The sequence below is a fragment of the Ambystoma mexicanum genome, chromosome 7q (genome assembly GCF_040938575.1).
Source record: "Ambystoma mexicanum isolate Mex_15411 chromosome 7q, UKY_AmexF1_1, whole genome shotgun sequence".
Classification (NCBI taxonomy): Eukaryota; Metazoa; Chordata; class Amphibia; order Caudata; family Ambystomatidae; genus Ambystoma; species Ambystoma mexicanum.
Window position 1 is genome coordinate 520,135,876 of NC_090941.1, and position 17,655 is coordinate 520,153,530.

The 17,655-nt window shown below is 46.3% G+C and overlaps 1 protein-coding gene across 2 annotated transcripts in view; it reads left to right on the forward strand.

Moving 5' to 3' along the window:
* LOC138527836 (purine nucleoside phosphorylase LACC1-like) overlaps positions 1-16,200 on the forward strand; it is a 144,553-nt gene extending 128,353 nt beyond the window's left edge. For both annotated transcript variants that reach the window (XM_069639138.1, XM_069639139.1), the window contains exon 6: positions 15,271-16,200. In XM_069639138.1, coding sequence (XP_069495239.1) covers positions 15,271-15,421 — 151 coding nt within the window. In that variant the 3' untranslated portion in view covers positions 15,422-16,200. The remainder of the gene's footprint in view (positions 1-15,270) is intronic.
* Positions 16,201-17,655: the final 1,455 nt, after the last annotated feature.

Consider the following 17,655-nt stretch of genomic DNA (forward strand, 5'->3'; position numbering starts at 1 on the left):
AACTTGACCTTTTGCTCCCTGATTAGTGTTTGTCAAGGTGCAAAGATAGGTAGAGTACAGAGTTTAAATGGCGAATGCTAACATTGTAGTTCCAATAAAGCAGAAGGATGGAGTTTGAAAGTGCTGTGTAAAAACACATTTAAGAAAACAAAAATGAATCTACTCAATTTAGCCCTGCATGGTGTCAAAACTCTAATATTATGCTGTATTCTAACCCCTCACTAGTAACATGGTCTTCAAAATGTTTTAAGGGGCAAAACCTGCTTACAAAATGTGTTTTTACATTAATAAAAGTCACAGAGAAAGCAATTCATTGTTGGCATAATTTGCCATTGATAACGTAGCAGAGGACATGGGTCCTTTACAATGGGGTGAGAGAATGTGACTTGAAGACCAGATGTTGGAGGGGATGGTGGAATCATAAACCAGGGATCAAGACAGGATGACATAGGAACAGAGTGGTGGAGAAAAAGCTCAATTAAGGATGGAGGGGTTGATTGAAAAGTGCTGTAGGGTTGTCTATGAAGAGTAGGGATAGAGGACAACTGGGTGATGCAGGAGTGCTGAATAACTGGTTATTCGGAAAGGAGACCTTTTGAGGTACAGTTTACATAGTGGTAGAGTTGGACTACCATGGAGAGGGGGAGGGTTCCAGAGGAGAGAAAGATGGCAGACACAAATGGGAAGCCCAGGGGGCTTGAGTTGTGGAAAGAAGGTGAGTGAAGGGTGATCATAACGAGTAAGAGAGTGAAATGAGCAGAGAGGTAGGGCTGGGTGAGTCCATGGATAGTTTTGAAGATAAGTTTATACTTGGTCCTTTATTTCATAGATGACAGACAATCTGGCAAGGGGAAGAGGAGGTAGAGCTTAAGCGAGAAAGATTGAAAAGGGTGCGGTCTGCGAAGTTGAGGACTTTGACCAGAGGTGAAAAAGCATAGTTAGGTATGCCATGGAAGAGATTGCCACAGTAGTCCGATCTAGAAAGAACTAATTAGGTTATTGGCTGTTTAACAGTATTGAAAGGAAGACTGACAGATTTTACTGCTATTGAGGGGGTTGAGTCTGGCTGCAGTAGCGGATTTGGAGATGAAGAGCGAGAAGTTGTGTGACGGATCGGAGATCACACCAAGGTTACGAGCAGAAGCAGAGTAAGGAAAGTAGTCCGGAGATAAACGAAGAGGAGGGGGAGAGGAAGAGATAACCTGTTTGGCTGCTAAATAGACAACTTCAGTCTTAGTGGAGTTGAGCTTGAGCGAGTAAGGCACAATCCAATATTTGATGGCGGAGGGACAGTTTGACATTTTTGACAACCGCTCATCGGATAAGGAGTGAAAGGAGAAGATTGGACTGTCAGCGAAGAGATGATAGGACTCTGATCTCCTCTAAACCGTAAGAGGAGATTAGGACGCCAAGAGCTGAAGTATAGATAGTGAAGAGCAGTGGACCAAGGACAGACAAAATGGCAGTGGACCAAGGACAGACAATATGTTAGAAGCAATTCAGTTGATTGAATAGATTTTATAACATTGCATGTTTTTGTGAATATAACACAAATGGTACACCGAATACGCACTGTTGGGTCAATAGTTTGTGCTACATGATTTCCATAAACATTTGTTACTATGTACTTGGCTTTCTCCTTAATATATTTTCATATATTTACTTTTCCTTACTTATTGCCAATCTAGTTTCTCTATTGTTAAAAATCCCAACTTTTCAGCTGGTAGCTTGTCTTCTGCCCAACATGTCTATACACTCTTCTTGTTTTTGTACCTACAAATGGACCATTCATGTATAAATGTATACTATTTGTTTTATTGTACTATGCATATCGGCCAACAATTATTTACCTTACCGTAGATGTTGCACCAGCCTGTGGTCGACTAGCTTGGTGCTTCTGAGGAGAGTTCTGTGAAATGTTCTGGCATCTTTCCTTAGTTTTCTCAGATTGCTGACTAGAGAAATGTCAATGAACCCTATAGTTCGAGGCCATTTTATTTGTGTCGGGGTGGGGAGGGGCAGTCTTTATCTTTAACATTATCACTATGCAAACAAAACTCTGTTCACTATTCTTGTGTGATTATCTATACTTGGTTGATATTATCCACTTTATTAAGTATGCTGATTCTCCAAAAAAGGTTATAAAAAGCATCTTTTGATTTACTAGATTGTAATGCCTGTTTAGAATTTTTTTCAAACAAAACTTGGTTATTGATTTGCCACAGTCCTATTTGCACCTTTTAGGTAAAACAATGCCTTTCGAGGGGATTGGGTCCTCCGACGTATTCCATATCTATGACAGTAATCACCACAGCTGTGCTGCTTCGGAACATTTTCTGCGTCCTGCGTCGATGTCGATACGCTGTCCTCGAGGGCCTCCGTCGAGCTGACGTCTCCGGATGTCATAAGCTCGACGCCCGTAGCCTCAGTTCCGTTTTTTCCGCGAACGTGTTTGCTTCGGAGATCTCGGCGCGCCTCGGTTCTTCTGAGTTCTCTTCTTTCGGTTCTTCGAACATGTTCGTTGTGAAGTTTCCATGATGTCTTCGTCGTCTTCCACCCCGCAGCCGGGTTTTAAGAAGTGTCGGGACTGCGGGTCCAAGATGTCATTGACTGATTTGCACGACGCATGTCTCTGGTGCCTCGGGGAGGACTACGACACGAATGACTGTGTAGACTGCCGGTCACTTACATCGAAGGCCTTGCGGGAGCCTAAGAAGAAGCTTTCTGTAGGTAAGGAGGCCAAGCCCCGGAAGTCAGGATCCACTGGGCTTTCGACTGACGATTCGAGGGCCGACTCTCCGCATCGTTGGCATAAGTCCGGGGGGAGGGTGTCTCGGTCCAGGAGTAGGTCCCGCCATTCTACTGCCTTTTCGAGACTCTCACGGAAGCCCTGGCATTGGTCGCCTTCCTCGTCCGAGGACTCTGCCCGTTGGTGGGTAGCTTGTCCCAGCAAGCATTCCACTCCTGCAGAATGGGATTGATTTCGGCAGGAGATGTTGGCGATTTTTCAGCCGCAGGGCTCCGGTTCGTCCGCTCCATCGAAAGACGCCGGCCGTGACCGTGCTACAGACGCCACTCTCGTTGCCTTTGGGCTCGAGCGGTCGTCGCGATCACCGGGCACCTTCGAGGCAGACAAGGATGGTCGCTCTAGACATGACCGTTACAGGTCCTGGTCCTCGACGCCCTTGAGACAGTCTGAGCCTGTGAGGTCTTCGAAGAAGACATCGGCGCTGAGGTCGTCAGGACTCTCTCGAGGCTCAGCCTCCGAGGAAGCCGTTGACGTCATCGGCGCCCAGGCTGTCGAAGGACACGCTCGGGGCTCTGCCCTCGAGGACTGTGTCGAAGCGGTCAACGCCGATTCCATCTACGCCTTTTGCGGCTGCTTTGTCGGAGGTACACCATGGCACGGTAGAACCCTCTAGAAAGGCTCTGGCCAAGGCTAAAAATGTCTGTCCCTTTTTCTGTGCCCTCATTCCAGCCTCTGGATTATATTTCTGAGGTGGATGAAAGGTCTGAGGAAGGTATGGTTCCTGAGGAGGTACCTGACGAGATTTTGTCTGGTCATAGCCAGATTTAAGACCTGCGTCAGTCGTTGCACGACACCAGTGGTCTGGACACCTCTCTGGAGGTGGAGTTCTTTAGGCCGAGCCTGGCACCCATGACGAGTCCTTGTACCGGCGCCTTATGTCAAGGGTTACGGAATACTTGTGGTCGGCGCCACTAGTGGATTTTCTGCACGATGACCTGACGAATAGCCCCGACCAAGGTCCACCAACTGACCCGGTACTGCCATTCCATATGGCCTTGCAGAGGAGGGTGGCAGCAGCTTGGACTGCTCCGGAGAGCCTCCCGGCAGTGAGCAAGTCTTTGCCGCGAAAATACCGCCCAGCCAGTAGCGACGCCTGCTTCTTGACCACGCACCACACTCCAGAGAGTTTGCTGGTGCAGGCAGCTACGGCCCCAGCAAAGCAGGCGTCGTACCCTACCATCCCTCCTGATAGGGATGACAAGCGGTTTGATGGCTGGGCGAAGAAAGTGTTTTCTTCGGGGGGTATGGCTTTACAGGCAGCCAACTCCGTGTGTGCCTTGTCACGTTTCACGCACTCTCTGTGGAACTGTATTTCGTTAGCGGCTGAACATATTCCCGAAGGGGAGGAACGGGATGGTTGTCTTGCTATTGTACAGGATGGCAAGGATGCCATGTGTGAGTCTGTTCAGTCGGGTCTGGACATGGCAGATTGTGTCAGCCGGTCCATGGCGGCGAGCACCGTAATATGCAGGTTTGTGTGGTTGCGGAAGTCGGGGTTTGCTCCGGATGTGCAAGCCCAGCTCCTCAACATGCCCTTTGATGGTGAACATCTTTTTGGCAGCAAGGCTGACGAGAGCCTTGAGAGGTTGCAGACCTCCAAAGCTGCAGCGAAGTCGTTGAGCGCTGCAGTTTGCCAACCTCCGCCTTTTCGTCCTAGGGGACAGCAATGGAGGGGAGGTTCCTTTCGATATTACTCATCCTTTGGTAAATCGAGAGGAGCTGCAAGTCAAAGGGGCCACCGTAGGAGTACTAGAGGTGGAAATTGGGGTACTCGAGGTGCCAAAGCTGCTCGGGCAGTTGCCTCTTTGCCCTCAGGCACTGCCGCTTCAGCTCAGACATGAGGCCATGTCCCGCCGGTTGGGGGAAGGCTGGCGCAGCATCTTGTAGAGTGGCGTGCCATTACTTCAGATGTGTGGGTTCGAGAGATAATAGCCCACGGCTACTGTCTTCCTTTCCGGCAGAGGCCTCGCAACAATCCACCAGGGAATCTCTCTTTGAAGAGTCCGGATCTGCTCCTTGCACGGGAAATACAATCCCTGCTGGAGAAAGGTGCTATAGAACTGGTGCCTGTAGCGGAGAGGAACAAGGGATGGTATTCCCCTGATTTCAAAGAAAGACTGGGGATTGAGACCCATCATGGACTTGCGCGGTTTGAACAAGTTCCTCAGGAAGGACAAGTTCAATATGGTTACTCTTTCTCAAGTCCTCCAGGCCCTTCAACTTCAGGACTGGTTGGTGACGCTCGACCTCAAGGACGCTTAATTTCATGTGCCGATCCATCCCAAGCACAAGCAGTACCTGAGGTTTGCGGTTGGCGACTCGCACTTTCAGTTTCGGGTCCTGCCGTTCGGATTGACCTCCGCCCGAGGGTCTTCACCAAGCTCATGGTGGTGGTGGCAGCGTATCTCGGAAAGGGGGGGATTCACGTCTACACCTACCTGGAAGATTGGTTGATCAGGGCGCGCTCTCCCGAGAAGGTCCTGGATCATCTGTCCATCACCTGCCACTCCCTTCACATGCTGGGCTTCTCCCTCAAGTTAAAGAAGTCCCACTTGACGCCAACTCAGTGGCTCCAGTATATCGGAGCAGTGCTCAACACGTCGCTGGGGCAGTGTTTTCCTCCCCAGGTGAGGGCTCATCACATTCAGCAGATGGTGCACAAGTTTCAACATGCCCAGAGTCTCCCAGCGTTCGAGTTATTGAGACTGCTCGGCCTCATGGCATCCTGCATTCTTCTGGTGCCAGAGGCCAGGTTGTGGATGAGATCTCTGCAATGGGCCCTCAAGATGCAGTGGTCACAGTCCTCAGGCAGGATGTGGGACCCCCTTCTGTGGTGGGCCGTCAATCGCAATCTGTTGAGGGGGGCTCCATTTTGGCTACCCTGGCCGGAGGTGACGATCGTGACGGACGCATCCCTCACGGGATGGGGGAGCTCATGCCAACGAGTTCAGTCAGCGGTAGTTGGTCTCCATCGGAGTCCAGACTCATATCAATCTGTTGGAGCTGAGGGCCATCAGGCTTGCCCTGAAGGCTTTTCTGCCGACTGTGCGAGGAAAGAATGTCCTGATTCTGACGGACAACACGTTGGCCATGCACTACCTCAACAAAATGCAGGGGGCTGGGTCACTTCCTCTGTGCAGGAAGGCGATGCAGCTCTGGTTCTGGGCCATCCAGCAGGAAATTTCGATCTCGGCAGTTCATCTGGCCGGAGACGAAAAGGAGACGGCGGACGCTCTGAGCAGGCAGAGCGCGATCTCTCACGAGTGGGAGCTGGCTCAGGAGATTCTCCTGGAGATCTTTGCCGTTTGGGGGAACCCTCAACTGGATCTCTTCGTCTCCAGTGTCAACCGGAAGTGTGAAAAGTTCTGCTCGTGGGGATTTCCTCCAAGAGGAGCCTTAGGAGACGCATTCGTGGTGGAGTGGTCCTTCCCACTGTTGTACGCGTTTCCTCCAGTCCCCATCATCCCGCAACTGCTGCAGAGGTTACGGAGGTTTGGTTCCCAGATGATCCTCGTTGCTCCAGCATGGTCCCGGAGAACGTGGTACCCGGACCTTCTCGACTTGTCCATCTGCCCTCCATGTCGTCTTCCCTACCGAGACGATCTGCTCTCACGGGAGGGGGGTGATCAGGTTCTCCATCCAGAGGTCGGATCCCTCAACCTTCACGCTTTGCTTCTGAAAGGTTGAGTTATAAGTATTGGGACCTTCCTGAAGACGTGATGGAGGTGTTGCTTTCGGCCAGGCGGCCTGCAACTAAGTCCCTGTACCGTTGCTGTTGGAGAAAGTTCTGCGACTGGTGCAAGGTTAAGAATGTGGATCCTTTTTCATGTGACATTCCTGTGGCTTTTTTTGCTTTCGTTAGCCCACAAGGGCCTGCAAGTGGGTACCATTAAAGGTTACCTGGCGGCGCTGTCCATATTTAAGCACTCGTCCGAGTGTTCTTATTTCAAAATTCCTTTAATTTTTCAGTTTCTCAAAGGGCTCACTAATGTGTTTCCGCCATCACCTTTCCAGCTGCCTGGTTGGGATTTGAACCTTGTTCTAAAATTCCTAATGAGTGCTCCATTTGAGCCTTTACATTCTTGTCCTTTGAGACTGTTAACCCTTAAAACTGTTTTTTTTAGTTGCGGTCACTTCCGCTCGCAGAGTGAGTGAGTTGCAGGCACTTTCAGTTAAGCCACCCTTCACTGTGTTTCATAAGGACAGGGTTGTCCTTGGAGTTCGTCCTTCCTTTCTTCCGAAAGTTGTCTCGGAATTTCATTTAAGCCAGAAGGTCGTTCTTCCGGCGTTCTATCCTCCTCCGCATCCTGGTAAGGAAGAGGAGAGGCTCCATAGGTTGGATCCTAGGAGAGCTTTAAGTTTCTACATTTCACGCATGTCCCGGGTCAGAGTGGACGATCAGCTCTTTATAGGTTACGCTGGAAGGCGTTTGGGACAAGCTGTTACTAAGCAGACTTTGTCTAGATGGATTATCTTGGCAATTTCTGAATGTTACCGCTTGGCGGGTAAGGACCCTCATTCTACTAGGGTATGGCTGCCTCTACTGCCCTGCAGAGGGGCGTTCCTATTCGAAACATCTGTGAAGCAGCCACTTGGTCTTCGGTACATACTTTTGTACGACAATACTCCCTAGATTCCATCCATGGGCAGGATCTGGCCTTTGGCAAGGCAGTCCTTTACTCTGCAATTTGATTGGACATTCTAAATTTCTATATTCTAAATTTCTATATTCTAAATTCTTTTTCCCTCCTCCATACGTTGGTACTGCTTTGGGAGTCTGTCATAGATATGGAATACGTCGGAGGACCCAATCCCCTCGAAGAACAAGTTATTACCTGGTAACATTCTTTCGACGGGATGGTCTGACGACATATTCCATATCGCTCCCTCCCTACCTGCCCCGCTACAGAATTTCTTATGCGATTGCAGCTTACGTTTCCGCAAGGCTTTCTGTGGTCCTACTGGCAGTAGTTTGGTGTCACACGTTCTGGGGGAAAAAACTACAACTAAGGCTACGGGCGTCGTGCGTCCTACTTATAACATCCGCTGACGTCGGGTTGACGGAGGCCCTCGAGGACAGCGTATCGCAGTCATCAACGCAGGACGCAGATGCCGAAAGTTTTCCGAAGCAGCACAGCTGTGGTGATTACGGTCATAGATATGGAATATGTCGTTGGACCATCCCATCGAAAGAACGTTACCAGGTAAGAGAGTAACTTGTTCTTTGTCACCTTTTCTTTCTGCTGGCTAATGTCTGCAATCACCTTGTCAGATCTTTATTTTTTAAAATATGTAAAGTGCGTTAGTTAATCATGTGTTATGAATGTGAAGCTGTTTTAAGAATGTAATAGTCTCCTTACCAGCTTTACTGTGTGTTACCCCGAGCAGAGCCTTTTTGTTTCAAGCCAGTATGCCCTATGGCCTTCAAAAGATCTAAGGCCATTATAGTAATGCTGCCATTTACAATATGGGGCTATTTGAGGAACCTCAAGTTTCTGGCCCCCTTGGATGCTTGCCACAATATTGTCTAACCCGAAGTCTCTCCTTCCACTCATGTTATACCTTCGGAACAGGTGCGCTTTCCACCTTGTCACTTATTATTCCTGGCTCGTATTACACACTGTAGATGATTACGTCATCTTGTGTTAGCTCTGATGCAAAATATAGTTGGAGGCCTTTCCTTATCAATTAACACGGGATTGTCTTTCCAGTTGTGGACTAAACCTGCAAAAGTACTTCATCTCTTTCCCTGTGAGTACCGGGTTGTATACGAACACATGCTTTACATGCCTCTGACTTGGCATCATGCTAAGAACGTAAGCCTCTTTTTCATATGATCTTTTCTTTATTGCTTTTCATTCTAATGAATTGGCAAATGGCCTTGAGGATTTTAAATTAGTTAAGATTCTTGTCCTTCTACCTCATAACCATCTGGTAACCAAGTTTTGGAATTATCAAATGTTGGTTCCTCTGAGGATTTTGTGGATCTCAGTTCTGGTTTGACATGTAAGTGTTGATCAGGTTGCAGTGAATCAATGTGATCAGCTGGCATTCCCATTCAGATGCAGCTTGTGGCTCTGTTAGTCTTATCCTCTGGGTTTGCCATCTCCTTTGTGTTATTGTGTTTAGCTGGCCCAGTGGTTGTGGGTGACTCCTTCACTGGCATGGCGTTTCTTGTTGAATGGTTCTAGTAGATTACATATTGGGTCCACATGTTATTTTGGCCTGTAGTTGCTTGTCTGGACTAACTTACTATCTTGAACTCTTTCATACACAAGGTGTGCACCTTCTACCCATTACCTCTTTGTGGTTGCTTGAGAGGAGCACATGTTCAAACTTAGTGATGCCTGTCCTTTATAATGAATTCTGTGAGGAATCAAAAGTAAGACTTGGGCACAGCAGTGGCATGTTTCTTAATAAAGATTTTGTTAAATAATATAAGGGATGTAAAAAGGCCTCTGTCCCTAATGCTAAGAGGGGTTTCCCTGCCTGAAGGAATATAATTGGTGGCCATGTCAGAATGTCCCCAAAGCGAAATGTCTGTCTGTGTTCAAGAAAACCTAGGATAGCTTCTTCTTTAAAGCATCATATGTCTTGTGATTTCACTCAACAAAAAAAGTCCACAGTACTTCTGGTGTCATAAAAGTGATGCAAAATAATATTCCAATACAGTGATAGTTAATGTTCAAAGGGATATGGCGTCCTCCAAAACCCCAGCTTCCTGTTTAGCAAGTCACGTCAAGAAAATAATCCACTTTTCTTGGCATTGTTTGTTCTTTTCCTTTCATAAGCCAGAAACAATTCTTATTTCCAGGGGTATTCTGTTCTTCCCGCGGTCATTGTTTTCCTTTCTGTGACAGTCTTGGTTTACTCTCCTGGCTGTTTTATTTTGCAAACCACTGGGACGAGGAAGAGCAATGTTCTTAATCTTGAATATTCCAGGTCTGTCTTTGTTAGTGCTGCTTTCTCAATAGGCTGTGTTCACGCTCCTGCCCAGCACTACCTATAGCTAATCGTCTGATCAGGGACTTGTATATTTGCCAGGTCCTGTCCTTCCAAGCCTTTCTACCTGGGAAAGTTATAATTTCTCCGATTTGTCGCCTCGCTTCGATTAGCTCCGTAGTTGTGGGAGCTCTGCGGCTCTGCAGTCTACCTTCACACCGGTGTCCGCACCACCGAATTTAAACTCTCGCGGGGAACGCCGTCCGTTCTTTCCTGCCCGTCTCTTGTTTAAAGAGTGGTACGGGCTGCTGACAAAACATGGAGTTAGGTGTCCAAGGGAGGTGTGCTGCATCAGCGCTCTTTCACGTCGTCGGCTTCTCGGTTCGGCCCCCTGCTCCTAATGACAAGCCTCTGTAGTTCAGTCTTTCAGCCCTTGCTGCTGATAAATAAATGTGGTGTGCCTGGCTGTCTCTTGCGGGCGTATCGGTACGCCACTGTGCTGCAATCGGGTAATTGTTTCCTCCACTCCAGTGTATTTTTTTTTGGGAACGGGCCACCTATTGCCATATCAGCCTTCCACTTGTTTAAGGGGATTTCTACGATCCCAAGTTCCCCTCATGTCCCTTTTTTCCTTGTCGTACTCGAGTCCCTCTGTAGCCCACTTCGGCTCCAACTCTGATAACTTCTCCAGTTCCTACTGCTACTTGAGCTTCTCTCGTCAGTTTCTTTAGTGTCCTTCTGCTTTCACCGCTATTCCACTACTACTGCTGCTTCTACCTCTGCTTCTGTTTTGTCTTTTTTCCCCTTTTTTATCTTTAGTCTGTTTCCATGTAACAAGACAACTAGACCGTAGAAGGATATTCTCCTGTTTTATTCCTTACCACCTCACATGGCCTCCTCATCTGTTGTTTCAGCATTGCTCCCCATGAGAGCTTCCCTAACCAACCTCATTACAGTAATGCCCTTATCAGTAACCCTCACCAGTTTATTATGATAAGAATGGGTAAGAGTTCATAGCCATGTCCCATTTCCCTCATATAAGAAGCGTTTTGACCATCCAGAAAGAGGGCGAGATTGTCAGATTCGTCAGTTACTGGCCCTTTTCTGCTGTTATCTGGAGATGCTTATTTGCAGCGGTAGGAGGGAGCATCCGTTCCACCTGGATGGGGTGAGTGTTCCAGGTCTAGCGCATGCGTGCACCAGTTGGGGCCCTTTTTGTGAGTGGAACTTTAATCTCCTCCTACTCTTTCCAATCATAGTGTCTCCTTCTGGGTAGTTCGCCTCTAGCCTCTATTGTGCTGTGAGGTGGGTGTGTCGGTAGGTGGTATGGGATGTATACTCTAGATATTTGGGCCTTACGGTTTGTTGCAATCTCTTAAAGTATGCACACTTCTGGTGATGTTGATTGGCAATGTTGATATCTTTGTTTACCTAATGATTTTACATTGAATAAAGGTATTTTGACGGACTGAAGGGTGATGCATAGATCTGTTGTCTTTTAGTGATTTCAATGGTTCTTTGATAGATACCTTCTCATCTGGTGGTCCTTGCTTGTGCCGGTCATTTTGATACTGACCTTTTATACGGGGCAGTCTGGTTTCAAGTAATTACGACCAGGTCTGTGCTCAGTATGCTCTTGGAATGTTTGCAGTGTGATTCTTGAGTCCCAAAATTAGGCAGAACCCCAGGTAGTAAGATCTCGGATGGCGGAGAGTAGAAATACGGTGGGCAAGAATTAGGATTCATATATTGGGTAGCAAATAAAAATGGGGGGCATATAGTGGGGCATAAATTAAATCTGACACCAGGGAGCAGTTATACCGGGGGACAAAAATTAATACAGTAGGGCAGCATTTGATCTAGGTTGCCAGTGAGCAGAAAGCAGTGGGGTAACAATTTTCTTTAGATTTATAATCATTCGGTAGCAATGAATACATATATTTTTTTTAAAACGCAGATATTACAAGATAAAAGTCAATCATCAAGTAATTCGTAAAGTTAAATATTCAGATAGGTCAAAGTCAAGACGTGTAAAAATTAATAGTTTGGTATCTGGTAATTGGTAACCTGCCATGTGCTTCAAGTGCTTTGATCAATTTGCGTCTGCTTAACCATGCTTGATGGGTAATCTTGCTACGTACTAAACCACATTCAAGTTTGAGCTTGATTTACAAAGTGACATAGCGTGTATTGTACAGTGAATGCAATAAGCAATCCGTAATGGGGTGAAGTAGCTAGACCGCAGGGCTCTCAGCCTAACACATAAAAACATAAAGTGGATTACTGTCTCTTCTTGAGCCCCGCCAATCAAACCACTACTAGGAGCAAGATCCTTCTGTAAGGGGTTTCTGCCTTTGATTCTATGGGAAAGGGTGAGCAGCAACTTGTAGGAGACCTGAATATGGGATACTTAAACCTCACATGTGCAAATGAACGCCCAGGGGGATGATTGCTGAACTCTCATAGGAGAGCCTATGGCAGCACCATTTCCTATGCCGACTGCCCTGAGGGATAATTTGCCCTCCCCTATAGCCCGGTCAACCCTGATGACTGACCGGGGTACTTGTACCCCTGGTTAAATAAATAGATGCAGCCTTATTTCAGTTGCTAAGCTTGATCAGCTATTTATATATTTTCATATAATAAACCAGTTGTCCTCACATTTGCATCTTTACAACATTGAGCCCTTAGTGTGGGGCGCTCTCAATTCATGCATGACGTGAACCAATGCTTAATTGACCTCATAATGAATACATAAATAGCATCATTGCTGTCACCTGGGCAGAGGGCTGTTTGGAGGGCAGTATTTCATAAATAATCATCAATTTGATAATCTGGTTGGCTGGGTGCCAGTTTATTCACATTTGACAAATAATTAAATGGCATCACCTTGGTACTCTGGGTGGATGGGGGTTGGGCGCAGATTCATTTACATTGGACAAATAAATAATTAAATAGCATCACTTTGGTACTCTGGATAGGAGTGCTGGCCTCTCATTGCCTTTGTGTTCACTTAAACCCTTGCAATATTCCAACTCCCCCCCCTAGTAGCTGCAGACTACCAACAGGCACACGACACATATGACACAAAAGGGTAACAAATCCGACTAAGCGGGGCAAATACCCCATCTTTACCCCTTAACTGGGGCTGTAGGGATGTTGGAAGAAAAAAAACAGTACCATTAACACCCCAAACTCCCCCTCTATTATGATGTAAGAGGCAGGTAAACATATGGTCCCTCGGCTTGTCTCGCCCACATATAACACCAGGGCTAAGTATAAACCCGCCACCAGTCACGTCTCTATGGCTGCGCAGGCAAACTCGGGCTCCCCGAGAGACTGTGCACAATGGCGGGAAAGGGGCTTTTGGAGAAATGGGCTATGTCCAGTCACGCCTTCCCCTGATCGGGGGGAAAGAGGGAGAAAAGAACACAAGGTGGGAGCGACCCCACAGACAAACCCAGGGCCAACATGGCCTCTGGTGAAAAGACACTGTTGCCAAGAGGGTCTGTGATGCCCTCTACCGATCCTAGGGCCTTCCTTCGGGTCTCCTGAAGGAGCGTCCAACGCTAGTCTGAGGTAATATCCCCTCTGCAGCCTCTCTGTGAGACGAGACGAACTGTCAGTTTACTGTGCTCTACTCTGACTAGATTAGCCCGGCACGGTACAGGCCTGTGTGTGAACAAACCACTCAGCAAAATATAAGGAGGCTCAAAGTGCAACTTCTCCGTTCCCCTCTTCACACTTTCCCACTCCTACATCAGTGCTCCGGTCTGACTAGCGTGAAATGGAACCGGAACTCTGTCCCTCGCAGCAGTGCCGGTGCATGCGCCCACGCACCAGCTGAATCTCCCGCTCAGCTCTCTCCCGGCTCGCAGTCCCAACCCTGAAGGGAGAGTGAGGCACCGGCCTGGAGAGACAGACGGCCTATGAGGACGCCCAACACGGATTACAGCAACACCGTCCTGCGCATCTCTCACAGTTACTCTTCACTGCCCGGTCTCTCGTCCCTCCTGCTTTTATGCCATCCGGGGACCTTCCACCAGCTTTGACCAGCAGGGGAGCCCCTGCTTGACCCGAGTTGAAAGTACCTCACACATACGGCTGCTCCCCCTCCAGGTGGAGCGTACCATTAGTCCTACGCAAACAAATCCCATGGGGAATTTGCTCAGCGCGACGTACTTATCAATACAAACATGCCAACTTTACTGCGTGTGTACAAATACAATGGACAGTGTCCCGAATGTTGGAAAAACATGGGGGTGGCGAGGGAAGAACCGCACAAACAGGGCACCCACACATGAACATGGCCAAACTAGGGGACCTGGCCCCCAGTATAATCCCCAGTATAATTCAGCACTGAACTCATGCTGGCCGCTCTTTTTTTCGGACAGACCTCTGGGTAAATACGGGTTTACACTTCCATGAAGAAGTAATCTTGCCTATCGTTTATCAGTTCATGCGGAATTCAAAATAAAGTGCTTGTGCATATAAAGGAGTGACTCCGTCCAAATATTTCTCATAACCAAAGTCGTCTTTGTTGAGCAGATATTGTGGACCCAATGATGACCTTAAGCAAGCATTTTCCATATGCCTGCTTAATAACATAGGGTGATAATTGATATAGCGGGGACAATAGTTGGCCCACCATACTCTGCTTTCTGGTAATTCTGGGTTGTCAATCAATCAGTCCAGGGTACCAGTGGTCACACGTTCATTGGGGCAGCAAATGATCTAGACCTCCACTGAGCAGAAATAAAGTGGGTACCGGTAAATGCAGTAGAGCAGCAAATCTATAAAGTTAAGTGCGCACCAATTCGTGTAGTAAAACCTTTCGTACAGATGGTTAGCCATTTAATCTTGAACAGCAGGAAGAGCTCATACAGCATGACGGTTAATTTAGGCAGGTCGGATTGGGAACCAGAAGTGGCGATGGTTTTTCTAAGTGGCCCTATAATCACATATACTGGAAGCTTTGTAACAAATTCGTTACTTTTTCTCAATCAAAAGGGCCATGGTGTATTGTCCCACTGGGAAATCGCCAGAGTTCCCAGTAGGCCAGTTAACTATGGAATCTAGGGTGCTAGGGAGTGGTGATGCAGCAACAATTAATCTAGGCAGGGCAATAGCCCTGTGGGTCACAATCTGAAACACCAAAAAAATGAGCACCTAATCTGTGACATCAAAGAGCAATATCAATGTTCTTGTAATGTGCAATGTGTCAAGGGCACCAGGGAACAGGAAAACAGTGAGCCATCTCTTTAGGTCATGGGGGCCTGGAATAGAATATACAAGAATACATAGTCCACCTATTAATCTCATCTCATGGTTTAATTGGTTGCTTTATTTAAAATGCTCCAGCATGCCTTAGGTTTTTTTATTCCCCAATGTTTCTTTTTTTTACTGCAATGTAGAAAAGGCATTCTCATGAAACCTAAAGTGATTCTAATTGATCATGTTGATACTGTTTATTTCAATAGCATGAAATACTAGATAACGAAGCTTTTTTTACATTTCAGAATTCTTCTAGAACGTGGTGGAATTCCGGGTGAAAACATTCAGGATCACCTCACACTCTGTACCTCATGCCACCCGGATCTGTTTTTCTCCCACCACCGGGATGGTCCCAATTTTGGAACCCAGATTGGCTTCATCTCTGTCCGAAATTAAATTGCACCTTTTGCCTTCGAGTTGTTCCTGTGGGAGTATAAGGAGCAATGTTGTCTGCGGCTCCTGCAGCTCAAACAAAGAGCTTGAGCACTTTGTAACAGTGGGGGCAGAGGCGGCCTTGGAAGTGCTCTAATGTAAGAAATGTTTTGGAAAATAAAACCCAACTCCCAGGCAGTCACGAGGAAGCTACAAGTGGTTTAATTCTGAATAGGGCAAACCAATGGGTTTTGCGGCTCCTTTATGTTTAACAAGTGTTAAAGCGGAATCTCGCTGGCTTTTGCTTAACTATTTTTAGACGGTTACTGTCAATATACTGAGTGATCTTTTTTTCCTTCATTTTGAGGCTGCATGCATAACATGCATTTTTGCTTACATGTTTAATGTATTTTGTCACTGTGAACCACAGACGTGAAACAAAATGTGCACCTTATTCAGTAGCGCACAATATTAAATTAACTCTTTACAAGCCTTTATGTAAGGTCTGTATGGGATTTGTGACACATACGGTTTAGTTTTACTTTAACTGTAAATTAAATACTTGGTCGTTTTATTGACAATTTGTACTTTTTTAATGTGGTAATGGCTCCACATCCTCTATAAAAGAATTATTGATATTGCAACCAACTAAATCGACAAAGTAGCAAAGTAAAATAATGGTTTAGATTCCAAATGTTCTCATAGCAGACCTGGAAAGGTTGAGATAATTATATAAATCAAATTGATGCAAATACTGTGCTATTTATCTGTATACATTTTGATGATTAAATGACTCAAATCAAGATTGTCTGACTCATTTGTTTACTTTTACTTGCAAGAGTCTTGGATAAGCAGATTTGTGCCCCAGCAATGACGGCTAGCAGAACTTCCATTTCTGCAGGCAGCTTGTTGGTTAATTTTCTGTTCCATTTAAAATTAAAAATTAATTCGAGCAAGGATTACGGGCAGATAGAGGATATCCTGGAAGGGGATGTGTTGGGTTTGGGGGGGAAATGAAGGCGTTTACTTCCCCTTTTAACGTTTTCCAAATTGTGCTTTTACTGTATGGAATTGGTGACTTGATCATTATCCAATACAACATGTGTTCCTCCAGGATTTGTCATTATCGCACTTACTAGCATCACTTATTTCTTCCACATTGATGGCTTTAACACTGCCGCTGACACACAGATGCTGTGTAATGTGAACAACCACGTGCCACCATATCTTGAAGCAATCTACTAGATGTTCAAAAACTATTGTTGGCACATGATTGGGTACTTCAGCCAATGGGAATGCTTGGTTTACAGGCTCCCAACTCAACACTCCCATTTCTTATCTGTTCTTAATCTCAAAAAAAGTACATAAAGCTCACCCCGCTCCCACTTTTTACTCCTTCATATTACCATGGAAATAGAGAGGGGCTCATGTTTGAGCTCCTTTTTAGTTGGGCTATTGGGTGGCGCTGAACGCACTACCTTTAAGCTGAAACAATTGTCATTTAAAATAAGAGCTTTAACATAAGTGCTTTGAATATGGGCTTTGAGTGATGGTCTGTAATGCTTTTCCAATGGAGATATTTGAGGAGGGATACACAGGTTATTGAATCCCTCCCAAAACCACAGTTAGGTTATTGAATCCCTCCCATGCTAATCCCACCCATTCCTGCCCATCTCGGAACTCTTTGAGCTCTTGCATGGAGGCAGCCATCTTGGATAACTGTCTCTAAGGAAGCTCTCTGGAAACAAGCCAAAACTATCGCCCATCTTTGGATGGGAAAGATACCATGCATCTTCCAAATAAAAATGATACATTGAATCATGTGAGTATAATCGTTTTTAAACTAGCTTAAGTAATTTGCATTTTGTGAGCTTGATTCCACATTTGATTTCAGTATTGATTATAATCGTATGTGTTGCATTTTTTTTATCGTAGCCATTACCTCAATAAAGATGAAGTAAAAATCCAATACCACTATATAGTCCATCCCACATATTAAAGGCTATTACTTCAGTATTCTAGCAGCAAGAGTGTATGCCCTGCATTTCTCATTGAGCCGTTGGCCTTTTTCCCGTGCGACCCTGAAATTGGATGGTCTTAGTCGCCTTTTTTTTTTTTTCTTTTTTCTAAGCCTTACTCCACGGTACGAATATACACCTGCTTTGCAATGGCAGCGTTTCTCCTTGTGCAATGCACGAATGTTACTGAAGCAGTGGCATGGACACTTGAAGGTCTTTAGTTTTCTGTCGCATCGCAGA